General features: G+C 45.3%; 1 protein-coding gene across 17 annotated transcripts in view; it reads right to left on the reverse strand.

Moving 5' to 3' along the window:
• ADGRL3 (adhesion G protein-coupled receptor L3) overlaps positions 1-19,619 on the reverse strand; it is a 337,188-nt gene that overhangs the window by 66,877 nt on the left and 250,692 nt on the right. For 9 of the 17 annotated variants that reach the window (XM_086612143.1, XM_086612148.1, XM_086612152.1 and 6 more), the window contains 2 exons: positions 5,978-6,146; positions 2,433-2,558 (listed from right to left, as the gene is read on the reverse strand). In XM_086612143.1, coding sequence (XP_086468269.1) covers positions 2,433-2,558; positions 5,978-6,146 — 295 coding nt within the window. Of the gene's footprint in view, positions 1-2,432; positions 2,559-5,977; positions 6,147-9,895; positions 9,923-19,619 lie in introns of all 17 variants that reach the window. The other 8 variants (XM_086612141.1, XM_086612149.1, XM_086612146.1 and 5 more) reach the window with 1 other exon arrangement.

Below are 19,619 nucleotides of genomic sequence, written 5' to 3' on the forward strand. Positions count from 1 at the left end.
ACAAATGTCCTTCTCAAAGAAAGTGCATAATTTAATTGCTTACATCTTAATTAAAAAAAAGCACCAGAAATCATATATGGGAGAAACCCAGACCTGCTTGAGGTACAGATTTACCAATATAGCGCCAAATAATGGAAAAATAGCTTATACACAGGAGCACACATGCTTCCCGTCCCATCTCAGATAGCTTGTGTCTTGTTTTTTGTGAAGTGTACCAGAAGACTTGATCTGTGTCTTGGTGTCTCTGAAGGAACAGAAGTTTTCTATAGCTACTATCCATCTTAGGGAACATCGGAGGAAAAAAAATCCCCCACAAATGAATGACTTCTCCTCCCCTACTGAAAAATCTGTGATGGGTTTGCAATGTGTGGTATTGCTTCTGCTGCTGGGGAAACAAGTGTCCCAAATACGCTGGCCTTCTGTTTTGTTCTCAAATATGCTGTGGAGTATCTACCTCTGTGGCTTTTATGCCACTGCCTCACTCCTCCTCAACTAGACCTTGCAAAAGATCAAAAAATCAGTCAATATGGATCTTGCGACCGGTTCAGTCACGATCCCCACGTGAAGGTGACTGGGGAACCCAGGTGTCTGGAGGAAGCTCTCCCCTGCCTCACCTCTCAGAGTATGATGGATGTGTCCCACGGCTGCGTGAAAATGGTGCTAGGCAGTCTGAGGGATCGGGAAGGCTGGCTCCCACTGTGACAGACCATGTTTTTCCTAACTGTGAAAAATCCAGAGCTTCCCGTAGTGGGATCTTAGCCATGTGAGATCTTCCAGGGCTTACTTAAGTGGTCACAGCTGAAAAGTGCCCCCTAGTCTGCTCATTAACTATGCAGTAATGACATCTCCTTATCATGTATTAGCCCTCTATAAATGAAAGCACAACGTGACAGGAGGCCCATGCACTTTTACAGCAATTATTTTCCACCTGGACATTTAATCTACTGTATTTCTCTTTCATGATCCATTGTGGATTAATTATTCTGTTTCCAAAGTGCTTTTCAGAGAAAAAAGGGATCTGAGAGGTTTTCTTCCTCTTGGACTTCTCTATTCAAAAGTTAGGAATCAGATGCTTTCAACAACTTAGACTGATCTCCATCCACTTTCTGTCATCCGTGTGAGGTCTCTCCTGCCTACGATAGGTCTCAGGCACTTCCAACCTTTCAAGGACAAGCTTCTGCAGGCAAAATAATCTTCCTTGGTACCTCAAACCTCACCTGCCACGAGGAGACTGCTGCCAGGAGAGTCAGTTCACCCTCAAAAGGGCTTGTTTTCTTGTGTTGAGACTGCCAAGAGGGAGGGCCCATTAAAGTCAACTCTTCTCGGAGAAGAGGGCACCTACTCAGTAGCTAAGTTACGTGAAACCAAAGGGTTTCAAATCAGCCACCTAAATGTTGATGGATGTAGTTAGTTTTGGACATTATTGATTACTGTGGGACTTGATGGCCTGCTGGAGAGAGGTCCATATTCTATTACTGTTATTTGCCCTGTATAACATCCAGACCTACATAAATGCCAAAGTAGAGCTCCTGGATGACATCTTGGAAACCGTTGAAAATAAATAATAATTTGCTCCAAGACATAAATCGCAAATTAGGTTTTCCTGGGAGGTTATAAACTGTTACTCGCTGTATGTCTTTCATAATTTAATAGTGGAACTGTCATGTATAATTACTTCCATTAGTAATACTGAATAAATTTGTGTTTGGCTTCTATTGATTAAGAAGTAAGCTTCTTCATTTTATATGAACTGTTCGTCCATAAATCTGCATCTGTACATATAAGTTAGCTTCAAAATTGCTAAGTGCACAAACTACACAAAACCTGAACTTTCAGGTGACCAAAGTGTAACAAATCCAGTAACTTAATAGGATAATCTGACCCCAATGGATTCTCCTAGAAACTAAGGCAAACTGAGTGAGGCAAGGAATTGATCAAACCACCCCACACCAGAAAGCAAGTTCTTTCACTGTGAAGGCTACTGCAAGACTCTTGCAGTCTTCTTTTAGCAAGAAAAATATTTGGTCGTTATAGCATCGTTCCTGTACACGGCAAAAGTGGTAACAATAACCTTCAGCTTGTAATTAAAGGATGTACTGGGATGTAGCACAGCTGACAAAGTGCTCCCAGCTCCTAATTCCCATGGAGAGCAGGCAGGACAGCTCAGGTGATGACCACCCATCCGCCTCTGGAAGGCAAATTTGGACTTTCTATTTTCATCACAATTATTTAGAAGTTTCTTGGAGAGGCACTAACTGCCATCACATCCCAAAGGGAAGCCACCGTGTTGAATTCAGACCCAGGAGGGAAATCTCTGCGGGTGCACCGAGCAGAGCCCTACGGCAGCTCCTTGGTGCCTCCCAGCGTAGCTGTGACGGATATTGGCGCGGTGGTGCAAAAGCATCGGGGTGTGGACACGAAGCGTGGGTTACCTGTGAGCCTGTGGAATATCTTCCAGGTGTCCGTGACCCCGAGGTTTTTCCTGAGCCGATAGAGCTCTCTGTACTCTTCCCACTACAGCAGTGCGTGCGCAGGCATTTTCCATACTCTTTACGCACCTAGCCAAGGAAAGGGCAACAGCGGTTAGCGGGCGGCTCCTCCTCCAACCCACTGCCTTCCCCTTTTCAGCATGGCCCCCGATTTTTCCTCGGTGGCTCATTAAAATGCTGGCTGTTGCAGTGCTGGGGGAAGGAGCCCATCACACCTTGCAGCTGATCTTATTGCAGCCTTCCAGTGCCTAAAGGGGGCCTACAGGAAAGCTGGAGAGGGACTTTCTCCAAGGGCGTGTAGTGACAGGACACGGGGCAATGGCTTTAAACTGAAAGAGGGGAGATTTAGATTGGATATAAGGAAGAAATTTTTCACTCAGAGGGTGGTGAGGCACTGGCACAGGTTGCCCAGAGAAGTTGTGGCTGCCCCATCCCTGGCAGTGTTCAAGGCCAGGTTGGATGAGGCTTTGGGCAACCTGGTGTAGTGGAGGGTGTCCCTGCCCATGGCAGGGGGGTTGAAACTAGATGATCTTTGAGGTCCCTTCCAACTCTAACCACTCTATGAACGCTCTCCATACATCAGCTCGCCGCTTACGATGGCGTAAGGGACTGCTTTTATGCAGCAAAGTTGCTCGTCGTCACCAGTTGGTCGTAGCTTCCTCTGAGGCACATCAAAGGATGTGAAACTACAGCTACGCTATTTATGACTGAAAATTAATATCCTCATAGATTTGATATAAACCAGCATATTGGATCATCAAGATACTAAAAGTTATTGCTTCTGGCAGGGGATTAAGACGAAAAATTCCAAAAGAAACATATAAGAGCTATTGGTTATTATTCTTGTTTTTTATTTCTTGCAGTCAAATTGAAACTCAAGGAAACTGTAGAGCCAGCAGTCCTAGATATTATATACCCAGTACACAGAGGTGGCTGGAGCCTGCTTCCCCACAGCACTGTGCAAGCCAGTCATGTTTTGAAGGGGCACCACAGTCAAACTGGGCCAACTCCTTGCCTGGAGTAAAGACGTGTCTCCTACTTTGCTTCAGGGGAACTATGCTGACTTGTGCCAGGGCAGGATCTAAGCTTTGACTGAGCTTCAGCTGTGATTTCTTATGGGTAGCAATACCCAGAAACCAGATCGGACAAGACTGAAAATGAACAGACTGTAATGAAAAGCCAAAAGCAGCTCACATTGCCCATTGACAAAAAAAAGCCCCAAAAACCCATGCACGTCCAAAACACCAGTTGAGGTTCCTTGGAGCACATGGTTAGCTGTGAAATTTTGCCAGACTATCTATGAGCATTTCAAAACTCTGTGAAACAACTGTTTAAATGGCAAATTACAGCTTTTTCATTAGGCTCTTCCTTAAGGGTTTGAGACAAACACAATACCACGAGTGCTCAATATGCTCGAGTGCCTAATCAATCCTTTGCTAAGAGAAAATAATTCAATTGCTTTAATTAGCCACCCACTGTTTTCCTCTCTGTGGCTTTTTGCTGATTTTCTAGTCCATGATAGATAGGAAAGGATTTCTTTTTTTTTTTTCTCCTCTCAAATAACTCTTCTTTCAGCTCTTGGGTCAGAGAGATGCATCCACCTCACAGCAAGGTACTACCTGCATTCTCCTTCCCTCTCTGCAGCCATAAACCAGGAGCAATTTCACAGTTATCAGTGATGGTTTAAGAGTGTAGACTGGCTTAAGACAGAAAAGAGAAGGGTTCTTCCATGCCAAGTGAGCACCTCGATAGCCAAGGAGGCTGTGGTGCCGTGCTGGGATACTGGGTTAGGGACTGACCCTTTGCGAGGTGCACTGGAGGTGAGAGGATGGACCAGTGAGAATGCTGCAGAAATTCAAACTCCTTGTCAAAGAGGCACCTGCAGGTTTAATTAGCAACAGTGATGCTTCCTACATTCTTAATATCATCTTGCCTGGAAACTTTCTTGCCGAAAGTTTTGGGATCATCAACAGGAAGTTGCATCTGCATAAAGCTTTTAAGCTTTTTACAATGCACCAATCTGAGATGAAATGACAAGGACAAAACTCTGAAACCCAAAACTCTTCCTTTGGTTTCAAGAATGACATTTTTGCACAGCTCTGCAGATCCTTCCAGAGGCATTGCTCGCAGAGCTCCCTTGCTAGGATGAATTTTGCTGAAGTTTTCATAGGTCAGATCTCCCTTCCCTGTACAGGAAAATGTGGGTAACACAGGAGCAAGCCTGGGGCTCTCAGACGGACAACAGACCTCAACATGGCCCTAACTTTACCCAGTAAGCCACTTCAGTAAAAGCCACTGGTTACACTGAGAAACTGGGACTCAGATGTATCCATGCACAAACTCTTGTGTTTATACTGGGTAAAGAAACTGCCCTTTGAAACCAACACACACGTAAAAAATTATCAGCAGACACGCACAGAATTGGAGAGCTCTGTACTACTGAATTTCAGTGGAGAATTAAACAGTTCTTAAAATTATTTGTTACTGATTGACAGAGGCTGTAAGTTTGATCTACATATATGCACAGAGATTTCTATTTTTACTTTTTTTTTCCCCCCAGAGTTTACCTAAGTAAGTTACTCCGCTGTCATCTTGCAAATGTTAATTGGGGATACTTCAAGTTCCACCAAGAAGCACTTACTGTGCTTTGAGGAATATTTCCAAAAGCCCACATTAGGAACAAGCAATACAAAGGCTGATGGACTGTTGCAGAACACAGGTCCTTCAGTTCTTAAAAAAGCTGGAGAAGCAGCCCCTGTTACATACCATCACCCCAAACACACTGCTATAGGAAAGGGTGATGTCCTGCAGGGACTGCAAATGAGAAGGTAAAGCTCCATTTTGCTGCGAGCGCTCAGCCACGCGAGGACCTTCCAGATGCTCATGGAGTCAATCCAGTCTCACACTGACATGGAATCATAGAATGGTTCGGGTTGGAAGGGACCTCAAAGATCATCTAGTTCCAACCCCCCTGCCATGGGCAGGGACACCCTCCACTACACCAGGTTGCCCAAAGCCTCATCCAACCTGGCCTTGAACACTGCCAGGGATGGGGCAGCCACAGCTTCTCTGGGCAACCTGTGCCAGTGCCTCACCACCCTCAGAGTGAAAAATTCCTTCCTTATCTCTAATCTAAATCTGCGCTCTTTCAGGTAGGGCAAGGAGAACGTGGCTGACAGCAGGCAGAGCCCTCTCCCACATTGGCTACAGTAAAGCCCCGCACGCTGCCAGCTGCCTCCGACGCGCTCGCTGCCAGCGCCACGGCTGCTGAAATGCCACTGCCACCTATGTATCTTCGTTAGCGCCTCGCTCCCCTGCATCCTGCTGGTTTCCAGTCTAAATACCACCCGCATCGGGTGCACAGAGATAAATCTGCCTGAGACGCATTCAGGGCACGCGGGTGATGTTATGCTGTGGTTGTCAGGCAACAAAACACCCCATTACCACCTCTGGTAATTCCCACCTCTGCTGGGAATCGTCTGTCTTACCTTTTTCTGGAGGACACAATGGAAAATGAATATAAACATTCCCTGCAGAGAATTGAATATGGTGAAGAGATACGCCATGATGACTGTGCTTTCATTAATATACATGAGTCCGAACGCCCAGGTCAGTCCTAATAGGCAGAGTAGGGCTATTGCACCTATAACCCAGGACCTGTTGGGAGAAACAAAAAGAAAAGGAAAGGGATTGGTTTTTCATCTACAAAAGAAGGCACGCATCTACAAGCAGGAAGACTTTGCCCATGGTTTTAGCAAAAAGAAAATAGCGTATAAAAATAAGTCGTAGGGAGTTTTGTCTTCAAGCTGGATGTAGTTTGCAAACCCTCAAGCTTGAGGAAATATACGGAAATGGAAATGTTATGAGCATAGGAATTTATGACAACCAAAGCATATTTGTAACCACAATGTTTCTTTTCTTTTTTTTTTTTAACGTAAAAGCAGTGTGTATGTAAATGACATGTAGATGCTATTTCTGCAAATGGCAGGAAAAGAAAATAAACCAACCAAAATGACAACTCTAAATGTCACTTTTTTAGTGCCCACTGGTTTCACTGGGGCAGGAGTGCCAGCTGGATTGGCTTCTTTACGCTTAACACCAAGACACCTGGTATTGCTGTATTTTAGTGACCCCCCTTGTTCCCGTGAGCCAGATAAACACCTGCAAGCAGGTGGGGAGCCCTCCCCGCCTGCCGGCTCGGCTCCGCACAAGGAGGCTCTCCGAGATGGCGCTTCCCGCTTCTTCCACCCTGCGACGTGGGGAAATACGTATCCACAGATGGGCACTCACACTGGCCACGTTTGCTAGAACAGTAGCTGCTCCCACGCTTCTGCTCAGAGAAAAGAAGGGGCAATCCATCTTCACAACTGCTGCAAAACTCAGCTTTGTGTCGCAGGGCCACAAAGATGATGAAGGGAGTGGAGCATCTCCCTTCTGAGGAAAGGCTGAGGGAGCTGGGTCTCTTTAGCTTGGAGAAGAGGAGACTGAGGGGGGACCTCATTAATGTTTATAAATATGGAAAGGGTGACTGGCATGAGGATGGAGCCAGGCTCTTCTCACTGGCATCCAATGATAGGACAAGGGGAAATGGATCTAAGCTGGAACACAGGAGGTTCCACTTAAACATGAGGAAGAACTTCTTCCCAGTAAGGGGAACAGAACACTGGAACAGGCTGCCCAGAGAGGTTGCGGAGTCTCCTTCTCTGGAGATGTTCCAAACCCGCCTGGACGCGTTCTTGTGTGATCTGATCTAGGTGGTCCTGCTCCAGCAGGGGGATTGGACTAGATGTTCTTTTGATGTCCCTTCCAATCCCTGAAATTCTGGGATTCTGTGATTCTGTGATTATCACCTGCTCCAGCCCGGGAGGGAGGTGGGAGTCAGGGTGCAGCCATCGCTTGGCCCCAAGCACTGTTCAAGCAAATTTGGGTAGCCCACAGTTTCTGCTTGCTTTCTCCCAGCAACTTTCTACTTGGACAGACAGGGCTGGGGACACGGGACAGCTGCTGAGCGTTATTTTTTTCAGTGCACTTTCAGGAAAGCTGGAAGCTCTGCTAGGATGGCAGAAGTATTCCATGTTACCCGGCTAAATAACACTCAGTCATCTGCTAAATTAACTTCTCAGAGACTGATCTTCCGATATCAGAACACGAGATGAAGTGTGACAAGCAGGATAGGAACTGGGGCCTGCTCCTAGCCATCTCCCTAGTTCCCACATGCTAAATTACCTACAACTTTAAAAGAATTGCTGCTGCACAGGGGAGGGAGTCAACTTCTAGCTGAGAAGCACAGCGTGAAGTGCGTAGCAAGCAGCACCATGAGCATCCCTCTGCCCTTTCCCTCTTTCTTCTGTCTTCCCCTGCTATTATTTGGTGTAACATCACAAAAATGAATGCAAATGATACCCAATCTTTGCACCTCTCCCTCACAGTTTAACCCTTCGGTTCCCCCAAGGAGACCAGCCTGCATCCAGCCAGCACCTCTGTTTCCTTGTGCGCCCCAACAGCAGCCTGGGGTGCTGCAGAAGGGCTCGCAAGGACAAGGACCTGCCTACGTTTCTAAGCCACCACAGCCTTGTAGAAACTTGGCCAGGGTTTGGGCATATCTGAGCTTCCACCTGCGAAGCAGAACATAGGGCGAGGGGGAGAAAGATGAAGCAGCAGCAGATTAGGGGAAAAATAAGTCCTGCAGAGGTCAGGTAGACAATCTCCATGGTAGCTGCAGCCTTGAATCCTTTCCCTTTTAGCAGGGCTTGTCACAAACAGAAGAACACTGATGTTGTGTTCATGTTTTGCTTTTTATTTTTTTTTTCTTTAGGTATTAGAACAAAAATACAGCGTTAAGTCTTCCACTGGAGTTTCTAAAATATGTATTATTTAACCACACGACCAGAAGAGCTCCCTAAGGTAACCGCTTATTAAGGCCGTTCTTTAAAAATCACTATTATGTACCTAGCAGACCAGAACAGCTCCTTTGAAGCATTTCCAGTCAATCCCGCTAATAAATATTTAGCACAATGCAAATTGAAAATGCACTCTCAAAATCCTTCAGAAAGGTAGCCACTAGATAAACTTTGCAGCTTCAGTCGCTTGCTATGTTTTTCTACCCGAGATTCAGCCATCGGTGAGAGCACATTACCATCTTAATTGCATGCCAATTTCAAAAATACAAATTTCTTTTGCCTTAAAAAAAGAACAACAAATGAAGTGGAAACCACTTTTTTTTCCCTCCTCCTTCTCCTCTCCTCCACAATTAAAAGCTTCCTGCATTTACAGAGTCTTTTAAAAATGATTCCCAGGATATCAGAAAACTATTCTTCTCCAAAGAACAGCCAATTCTTGGGCCCGATTAGAGAGCCTTTGGCTGCAGAGGTGTGCAGAAGTGAAAAAGTTATTTAGTTGACATATGCTGCCTTCAGTGGTGGAAAAGAATCTGTGGGTCAGAAGACCCTCAACAGTGCAAACTGCACCCATTACAGTGTTGTGCTTCAGAAAACAAGACCTGGAGAGAAGGAGGGTGTGGAGATGACTTTGAATAGCTCCATCCCCTAGCCACAGGAAAAAAAAAAGAACCAAGCAATGAAAAAGAACATGGGAATGATGCTGCAAGAACAAACACAAAGGACTCTTCACCAGAAGAACAAACTGAAAGTCTACTGCAAAGTTGATTTGCTTCTATTTCGTGCTACTGCACATTACTTTTTGGTTGCAGGAGAACAAGCACGGATGCCCGAAGGCATGTAATTTCTAGGTATTTTTGGCTTTCTTCGCAGCATTTTTTGGTGTGGCTTGTGGTTTTTGTTTGGCACTTTGTACAGACTTGCTATTGCTTTTTCACGGTTTTTCTTTTCCGTACTGCAATTTCATAGCAATAAAGAAACAAAACCATCCATGTTTTAGTGTAACTGAAAATCAGAGATCTCCAATTAGGGACAATTAGGTACTCCAATGAGTCTCCAATGCACTGAACCCAGATTTGCTTGCACTGCTTCCATTAACCAGAATGGGAATCAATGGGGATTTACCACCCGTGCACCTTTCTGAAAATTTCCTTCTGTGTTTATATGACCCTAAAGCACCCCCAGTGGCACAGCACAGTGGACCGAGGGTTGCTATTGGTATAACAAGTCTGTACTGCACAGGATTAACTTGGGAACATTCACTTTGAATTCAAGTAAAGTCCAATCAAAGAATATAAAGCCAATATGGTGACAACTGGTTGGCAATACACATGCAGCACGTTTACTCTGCACATTAGCTGTATGCCTGACCGTTTTCCTGCACAGTTTGCTCTTCTGCCTCAAATGCGAATGACAGAAGCTTTAATGATTTTTCAATATTGATCTGACAGCTGGTTCATGAGACCACACTGATAAATGAAATTTATCAGCCATTCAGGTCATTCTTACTTGATGAAGGGTCTGTTATCCTCATAGCTAAAGAATGCATAGACGTAAAGACAAGAACACCAACATTAGAAATATAGTGACAGAGAGAATATAGCTTACTGCTAGTCCCCCTCCCTTCTCCCAACAGCTAGCACCAAAACCAAAGACAGACCAGCATCAGGGGTGCCTGGTACACACTGGCCAGCCTGGCTCGCTGCCCCAGAGAACTGAGCAGAAGCAAGAATCATTAGCTGCGAGCTGCAGCCACCCCTCCTGGCTCCAATCACGCAACTCTCGATTGACTTTGAAATCTCTTTGCAAAATCGTGGGTATCTCTGGAGAAGACGAATTTTGAAACTCCAGCGTAGCCCCCCCAGAAGGTTTTAATGCGTTCGGGTGGCAAAACTTCACGCGTGCCTCCAGCACTCTCCGTCTGCAGTGCTGTGGTGTGTTACAGGAACCTCTTTATTGCCATAACTCCCAAGTTGCCAACTTACGAGCCAGACTGCAGTGTTATCTTCTTGCTGAGATAACGGCATTGGGACCTTCTGAAGCCCTAAGTCACAGAAAGCATTGATCTATTTGCTCCCGTTTCGTGGGGAAGGACAAAGGAAAGACTCTGCCAAGCAAGAGTGCAAAGCAGTGAAGAAGAAGCCAAGATGGACCACTCAAAATGAGCTCCTGCCACTGTGAAGACACAAGATTAGTCGCAACCATTTTCCTAGGGAAGTCTCCCTGACCACCTGGGACAGGCTCTGCACCTAACTGTGCCTGCACGGCGGGTGATGTGCAACACGTAGGGAGGGCAGGACAACTCCCACGCCTCCTCTTCCCCCTGGCATGGAGCTTTTGAACCTGCGATCCCTCGCGGCTGCCACCATGGGTGCCAGAGATGGAGGCTGGCTCAGTATGTTCATTTAATTACCCCTGCCAACGTAACCAGGTGTGGGAAAATGACTGAAATTGGAGGGGAATGGAAAAACATTGTTCCCTAGAATTCAGCTAATATTAGAGCAGCTCTGAGATGAAGCACAGCTGCTGCTCCCAGGAACAAACAAGGCCTCAATATCCTTGAGATGGGGAGTAGAGTGATACGAAGGTATCATGGCTCATCCCTGTTATCGGGGACAAGAAACAACGAACAAGGCCCACGCAATACCCTTGAGATGGGGAGCAGAGTGGTACGGAGGTATCACGGCTCATCCCTGTTATCAGGGATGAGAGGCGCCTGGTAAAGATGACCATAAAAATGCCATCGAGGGAAGTGAATCACAACCGCTGCCTCAGCAGTGATGGCGAAATTGTGTCCTTCAGCTACTAAATCACACCCCCACCTGCCTCTGCGACCACCCCTCAAACGAGCAATTTACACCAATCCCAATTAGTGAACACCCCTCACGAGAGAAATTTACACCAATCCTAATAAAGTTATGTATGACTAGAGTCACTCGAGCTCCACTTAAAAGATACGAAAAAGGTATAAAATGGCAGCAAACAAAGGGGATGTTAGGGAGAAGCCCCCCCCATCGGAACGTCTGGGATCAGTCGACGGGCTGAACCTCTCTTCTCCCCCCCATAGGGACGCCTGTTGGGTAAGAGCTCTGTGTTATGTGCACTTACTTAATTACTTACTAACATCTTGCTAGCTATTTAATACTATCACTGATCAGTAATCGTTTTATATTATCACTGCAGTATTTCAATTAAAGTTGTTTTTGTAGTCAGTCCCTATCACCGGCTATCCTCGAACCTGTATTCTGTCACAAATAAAATATATATGCATGTTTCCGGAAACTTTTGAATTATTATAAGGAGTTGGCCCATAGTACTACTAGTGACGATCCCTAATCAGTGGGCGAATCACCCTCCGACTCACTGAGCTGCCAAGAGAGGGCAGGGGGAGTCGGACCCAAGGGTCTCGCCTGACTTGGGAGCTGATAGACTGGTCTTTTGACCTCAAAACGTGACACCAGGGCCAGTCTATCCTGCTAAGACCTTCTTTGGTCTAGACTGGCAAGCTGTCAAGCTATACCCTCTGCTAAACAAACCTCTCCACTTGGAGCGGACCCGCTTCAGCTCGAGTTAGAAAGAAGTTGTATTAAAGCTGAATTATTTTCAGCAGTAACTTCTGACTGAGAGGGACACTAAGTATGTCCAAGATGAGGCTTTGTGTTTTCTCTTCACAACAGTTAAAGCCATGTACAGACAACTTCTGTACCGTTTACATGCACCTGAAGCCACAGGGGGGGCATCTGAGAATCAACTGGAGCAGGATTTAGTCCTCATGGGAGAAAGGTGGTTTCACACAGTACATTGTGCAAAACATTCACATTTTCTCCCCACGTTGTCCTTGGCTGAGACAGACGAGGCAGTGATGCTGCCAGTCCCAGCTTTGCCCTGGCATGGTCACCTGAGGTCTTTGAGAAAGAGAAGGAACAGTCATCGAATACGCTGGATCTGGCCACATAACACTTGCCCTAACCCCACTCTGAGCAGCGAGATACAAGTAGAGGACACACCACGGGCGACAAGGTAGCTACCACATCACTGACAGGTAAGCAGTGCTCTCTCAGCTTGAGCACCCACAGCATCCCTGGACTGTAGCCCTCCCTGTCTCCATTCCCACCCTCCCCTCCACTCCTCCCTGCAGCTCTGCTCCAGCATCCAACCACTTCCTTAAGCTTCCCTGCCATCCCTGCAGGGAACCCCTCTGGTTATCAGCTGCCACCCTGACAGCTGCTCGCCTTAGATCTTGTGCCACATCTGCCAGCTGCATGAGAACATCTGAGCTACCCTAGGGCATTCAAAAGTGGTATCTAACCACGCATGGGGAAAGCCCAAATCACATCAGGATCAGGAAGGCAGGAGGAAGGAGGCACAGAGGAGGTGGCTTGATGCAGGGAACTGAGTCCCTGATTCCAAGACACAGCAAGGAAAGCTCAGCTCCTTTGGTTTAGCAAAGCACAGGTTGAGACAGTGTGACCTCTGCACCTGCAATGCATCTGGGGAGGGACCAGAAACACAGAAAAAAACATTGCTATGATTCTATGATAAAGGCTCCCCCCTTAGCTGCACCAGCAGGGATCTCCAGCCCATCCCAGTTGTGTAGCATGCTGTTGGTCAAATCCCACTGCTACTCTTTGCCCTCTCGTTCACTCAGCCTGCAAGATCATGGAGGCAGGTTCCTGTTGTGCTCATGGCAAATCTGGCACTGCAGGGCCTGCAGCTCCCCGCGATGCAATTAAATTAAATGAAGACGTGAGACAGTCTGGAGCTCCCAGCCCAGCCATGTGGGCAGGAGCAGGGTATGAATTTCTATTACTGTTTTCACAAGCACTCAGGTTTTATGGTAAAGATTTTACTGTTGAAATGTTGCTGGTGATAGCTTATAAAAAGAAAAAATTAAGGAAATTTTTTACTCTGTGGTTGCCATCAGGACCCTCCTGAAGTTCTTCAGCGATCCGTAATTGCCTTTCTTCAAGGCAGCTGAAAACTCCTTTTCATCTTTGCACAGACAAAACGTAAAATCGGTAAATTCAGATTGCCTTTTAGCTTGAGGCTAAAACTTCAAAGCACCTCAGGAGAAAACCTGAAGTTTTCTGAGCAGTTTGTACCCCATTTCCAACCCAGATGTGCCCAAGACCCACTGTCTGAAGCAAGCAGGTGCCGAAAGAAGTGAGATTTTCAAAGACACCTAACTCCCAAACACTTCAAATCTCTACACATAGGGCTCGTAGGACTTAGTCTTTTATATCCTTCATGAAATACAGATCATTCCTTTTCATTTTACCAACTCAAGTGTTGTAAGGAGCTTAACTCTTGTGTTAGCAACAATTCGTGTCTGACAAAAAATTACTCCTGAATGTGTTGGTTTTTTTTTTTTTTTTTCCCCCGGTAAATTCTGTGAAACCTATCAGTGCTGCAGTAATACTGTGTCATTATCTGCAATACAGGAAAACCATCACTTAGACAACAGGAAAGCTTTGGAAGAGCCTTAGCTCACAGGAAAACGGAGCTGCTAACTGGAAAACTGAGATTATATTCACTAGCGGTACAAGCAAATAGTAGTAGAATTAGAAATCATTGGAAAACCTAGCCTGGCACAGCTTGAGATGCTAGATTTAAAGTGCTTTCTCCAGATTTGAACAAATTCTTCCAGTTCCTGGCAGTAAGGGATACAGCCCATTGAATTTAAACTACGTGACTCTGATCCCTCCATAGTTAACGGAAGACTGGTACCCCCAAAGAGCAATTTATCCCCTACAAGAACAGGTATTTGAGGTAGGTGAGGCTTGGCCATTCCCTGAAGAAATAACTTTCTCTACTGACTGGAAAGGAAACCTGAATGATGGTTTAGATGGGGGCTTCACTTTCAAACACCTGAAGTTCAAAAGCTGATCTTTAGCAGTTGCGTTATTCCTTTAACCTGCAAAATCTCACCTCGCCTCCCTTTTGTTTCTCCGAAGCCCAGATGATGGATAGTGGATGGTCCACCAATCTGTATAAATACCTAATTCATTTTCTAATCTTAAAAAAGCCCTGACTTTACCTTGAGGCAAAGACTTCCTAAGGTTAATTATACATCATGTAAAACTCTTTCAAAATCTTATTTAAGTTAGATGTCTTTCAATATCCCAGAGTACTTTCTCCTTTAATGATGAGAAAGGATTGTTCATATTACCTTCTATATTCCTGTGATATTTCCAGGCCAATACTTTTTTTAAAAGTTGCTAAAATTAGCTACAAATCATGCTTGTTTAGATGCTTAAGGAGTTTCAAAACCAACTCACGCTAAGCTTGGAAACCCCTTTCGTGCTGCCTGTCCTTTTAAAACTCCAACATGAACCTTTTTGGCACGAGGTGACCGAATTACCAGAACACACACTGGCACTCCAACACAGAGGCACAGGCAACCTGCAGCTTATATTATATGATGCAAACCACTTCCATGTATGTAGATTGGCAATATCCTTGATTGCTACAGCCTTCATTTTTTTTTGCGGCAGGAAAAGTAAGGCAAGAATTTACCTTCACACACAGATTGGTCCTAAAATGCTGCTGAAGAGAGAAAGCTTGTTATCAAAAAGCAGCTACTCAGCTCTCATTTAAAAAGAATAATGTCTGGTCTTCTTATGTTTTGGAAAGAGTTTACTTTCTTTTTTTTTTTCTGGATACTTATTAAAGTGTAGTTTTTGAGCCACATTTAGAGTAAAACTGGGCCTTTCATAAAACCCTACACAACTAATCAACTTCAGGTGTTATGATTTTATTCAACTCTTTACGGTTTAACTTCACCCATCTCGAATTTATCACCCTTTTGACAATTCAAATCATAGAATCATAGAATGGTTAGGGCTGGAAGGGACCTCCAAAGGTCATCCCAATTCAAAGTATTCTCCCTTCTCTCCGACAGCAGGAAAAGGCTCAGCAAGCACACGGACTCAGTGCTGAGGCCTCAAAACAGCACGTCCAAGTGAGTACAGAGGACCTTCAGTAGCTGTTATGGGTGACGAAACCCAAATAAAAACAGATGGATGATGTGCCCCCTCGAAAGCATTTGGAAAGACCCGTGGAATTCGTTTTACCGTGGCGCAAATAAAGCAGAGACAGACGTTTCCTGCGGGCAGGCACGAGAGAGACACAAAACAAAGTGTGCTATTGTGTCTCCCCACCGCCTGCCAAGATGAGGCAGTAGGGATGTTTGTTTTCTTTGCCCTTTTTTTTTTTTTTTTTCTTTTTTAAATTTCAAGGATTAGAAAAGATCGATTTATCGAACTGCTGAAAATCTACAGGAAGGAGTTGGAAAGTCCGGCACTCCCCTTCATAAAGCAAGCAGGTTCATCACTAATTAGTGAAGGAGCTTCTTCATGGTGAGAAAAATCAATTGCAAGCAATAAAAGAGTGCTTAAAGGATTTTGTGTTCGTGTTTCGTGACAAAGTTACCACTTTGATGGCATGAAGCCAAATGTCTTCCTAATCGCCTTCCTTAGGCTGCTGGCATCCATCGCACGGCTTTCCAAGCCATCATTTCCAAGTCTCATTTTCCAGCTCCTGGATTGACTTTGATGGGAGGTGGCCAGTCCCCTGAAGACCTCTGTAACTATCTCGGGGGTCAGCAGGCCTGTCACATCTTCATTTGCAGAAAAAATCCCTGGCTTTATATAGAATCATAGAATCATAGAATGGTTAGGGCTGGAAGGGACCTCCAAAGGTCATCTAGTCCAAGCCCCCTGCAAGGAACAGGGATATCTCCAACTAGATCAGGTTGCTCAGGGCCTTGTCCAACCTGGCCTTGAACGTCTCCAGGGATGGAGCATCCACCACCTCTTTGGGCAACCTGTTCCAGTGTTCTACAACTCTCATGGTAAAAAATTTTTTCCTAATATCCAATCTGAATCTACCTCCCTCTATTTTAAAACCATTACCCCTTGTCCTATCACAACCGGCCCTCCTGAACAGCCTCTCCCCATCTTTCTTGTAGGCCCCCTTGAGGTACTGGAAGACCGCTATAAGGTCACCCTGGAGCCTCCTCTTCTCCAGGCTGAACAGCCCCAACTCTTTCAGCCTGTCCTCATAGGAAAGGTGCTCCAGCCCTCTGGAGCACCTTGGAGATATGACTTGGAGATCTGCAAAGGCTGGGGTCATACCTTCTGGCATAACAGGAATTTTATATAGACCGAAAGCCACCTCTGACTTCCACCGGTAGCTCTGATAATTTTATCCACACCAATGAGGCCAGACCTTCCTTGGCCCTACCTGATGCCCAAACCCAGGATTTGGGGCAACTTATGCCTGATTTTTTCTGCCAAAGGCAAAGCATCACCCCTTTCCCCCCCAACTCACCCGCGGAAGTCATGGCCTGCTTTCTGAGATTCGTTCTTAATTATTGCGATTGGAAAGAGCAATTCTGTTAAGCTCATCTCATTTTCTGCAAGTAATTAATTACCCTCAGAATTGCTTACCCTTTTTATTTCCTTCCTCCTAACTTTGCAAAGGCATGGCATGATTATTCAAACCACACTGGTGCGTAACCACACATCTGATTGTTTCCACGTGGTATGGATTCTGCAAAGCCTTTAGACACATTTGTATTATCCAAATAGCACCAGCAGGGCTTGCTGACAAAATACTTAAAATGTATGGTCTTTTAAAACAATAATCATGATTTATGGGTTCACGGAAAGACCTGAGGTATTTCACATCTTCCAGGACACTCTCTCAAATCAATAACCACTGATTGATTTTTTTTTTTTTTTTTAAAAATTCTGAAAGGATGACTCCTGTCAGCGGGAAGACTAGTGCTTTATAATCACCAGACAACATTAACCCAGCCATCACAAATACCAGAGATAAACAAGCAAAACCCGAAGCCAAACCAGTCGGATATTAACCAAACCCTTCTGTGAAAAACTGAAAACAGCAGTGGATTGCAACAAAGAAAATGGGATGCTGCCATCAACATCACTGGGTGAAAACGGCACCCAGGCAGCACTGCAACCTCGGATGCTTTTTCAGCATCAGCAGGGTTTCTGCCTCCGAGGTGCTCACAAACCCTGCGCTCTGGCAAAACATCAACGTGTCGTATCTTTTCTCGGTAGGAAGCTTGTAAATACTTCATTTTGTGCCCACCCCAAGCGATTTTCCCAGGTTTGCTTTAGGCTGCCTGTTCGAAGTTTGCTCATGCAGATAAGGCTCTGGAGGAGCAGCGCTGAGCTGCTGGGGACCAGGAGGCATGGTGCTTTCTTCTTCATGATCCTGGGAGGTGCACACAGCACAGCTGGCTGTACAGCAGAGATTTTCAACACCCTATTCTTGAGCAGCCTTGCTGTTTTGTTAGTAGGGCTGTATGAAAATCTTAACAGAAAGCTCATTCTTTACAGGTACCGCTGGTTTATTCAACATTAGAAGGTACAGGTAATGGCCAGTCAGGATTTGGGGTCATGTTTAACAGAGGTTCACTGTGGCTCCTGTAGCTTACATTTCAAACCCTTTGAAACTTCTCCTTTCCACCACTCGCCACCAACGCGTGCACCTCCTGGAAGCTGCACGGGTGCGTGTGACCTCCTGTCCCCACGCGCTGCTCCAAAGCAGGAGTCTGAACGTTGCCACAGACCCTCAGCCTTGACTTTGCTGGGAACTGAGGACACTGAAGATGCAGGATTGGGCCTTCTGTACCCAGACGCTGCACTGGGCACGCTCCCAAGAGCTGGACCCCTTAGTTGTACCGTGTCCTTGCTGTGCACTCCTAAGCAACTGCAAATCCAGAAGTAACGAAGGTTTAAAGTGTGGCTGTTCTGCAAGCCAAGTCCCTCGGGGGAACCCAATGCAGTATTCCATTCCAGACCCTTTGGCATCACAAACCATTTCCAAGTTGTAGTGTCTAATGATTAAACAAAAAAAAAAGATCTGGAAACCTACAGATGAGCTTAAATCTCAATAGAAAAATGCGAAATAATCCCTACTGCCTCCCTACTTTGACTTGTTTATAAAATGGCTGATATAAAGCACAAATTAATCTGCCTTTAGTAAAAGGATACCTGCTACAAATTATTTTTCTGCATCGGTGATGTAAGCTCTTCCTACCAAAGGAGAAGAAACCTTGCATTTTCAAAACTCTAGCTCCTTCCTCACTGCACCAAACCCAGGATGTTTACTTTTTCTGCATTTCAATCAGCTGAGTAAATAAAAGTAGACTGGTAAACCTCTGCTCCTGCCAGCACAATACCGCTGTGTTAAATCAAGGATTTAATTTAAACATTTCTGCAGATGATTTTGGGAAATTCTATTTAACCTTTGTTTTCAATTTTCTACCTAACTCCGAGGATTTTTTTTATGACTTAAGAAAACCCACAGGACTGAAACAACAAGCTAATCTGGGGGTTGGGATTAGTCGTGTCTCTTTAAATAAAACACATATGTTGAAGCTAGAAAATGAGCAGATAATCACTTACACCCATACAACATATGGGGAGAGTGGGATATGGCAATGGTTTGTAAAGGAGGCGGATTTTCAAATGGGTCTTCTCAGTTTTGTGCCTGATGCTCCTCGCCCCTTGCCTCCCCCAGCCTGGGCCAGACTCCCTAAAAGAGCCCAGACTGGGCTTTGCGAGGCTTTATATAGTAATAGTCAACGTTGAGCCTTGGCATTTGGCTCCTGCTTTTGGCTTTTAGGTTGCACATTCTCAGATTTATTTCTGTAAGCCTGGGAGCAAAAGACTCCCGCGGAAAAAAAAAAAATAAATAAAGGAGTACGTTGTGAGTTTTGTTTCAAGTCAGAAATTTGGGAGAACGTATACTTTTTTTATTTACCCACTAAATCAAGGCTGTGTGCCTTTAGCCCCAGACCATTTGAAGCTCCCAGAGCAGCCAGTGAGCTGAGGGGGGCTTGTTTAGGTAATTTGGGGATTGATTTCTGAAGGCTGCAGTGCAGGACATTTCTGCACCATCCCCATTAATGGGATTTCAGCGTGTGTTCTTGTGAAACCGGCCACAATAACTAAAACTATTCTCTCCTGCCTGTCCAGAATAAATACGTTGTTGTTTTTTTTTTTTTTTTTCCCAGGGAATTTCACGTTTTTGATATAGTGCTTATTCTATTGTTGCAGAAGATGGGGTGGGAACAAGTTTCCACAAGAGGAAAGAAAGCTGCAACAAAACTATGCCAGGATTAAACTATCTCAAGGCCCCTAATTAATAGTGCCTCTTTAGCAACAAAAGGAGCTCCCAGCTAAGACTCCGGGTCTCC

This window comes from Tauraco erythrolophus, chromosome 5 (assembly GCF_009769465.1).
Source record: "Tauraco erythrolophus isolate bTauEry1 chromosome 5, bTauEry1.pri, whole genome shotgun sequence".
In the NCBI taxonomy this organism is placed as follows: Eukaryota; Metazoa; Chordata; class Aves; order Musophagiformes; family Musophagidae; genus Tauraco; species Tauraco erythrolophus.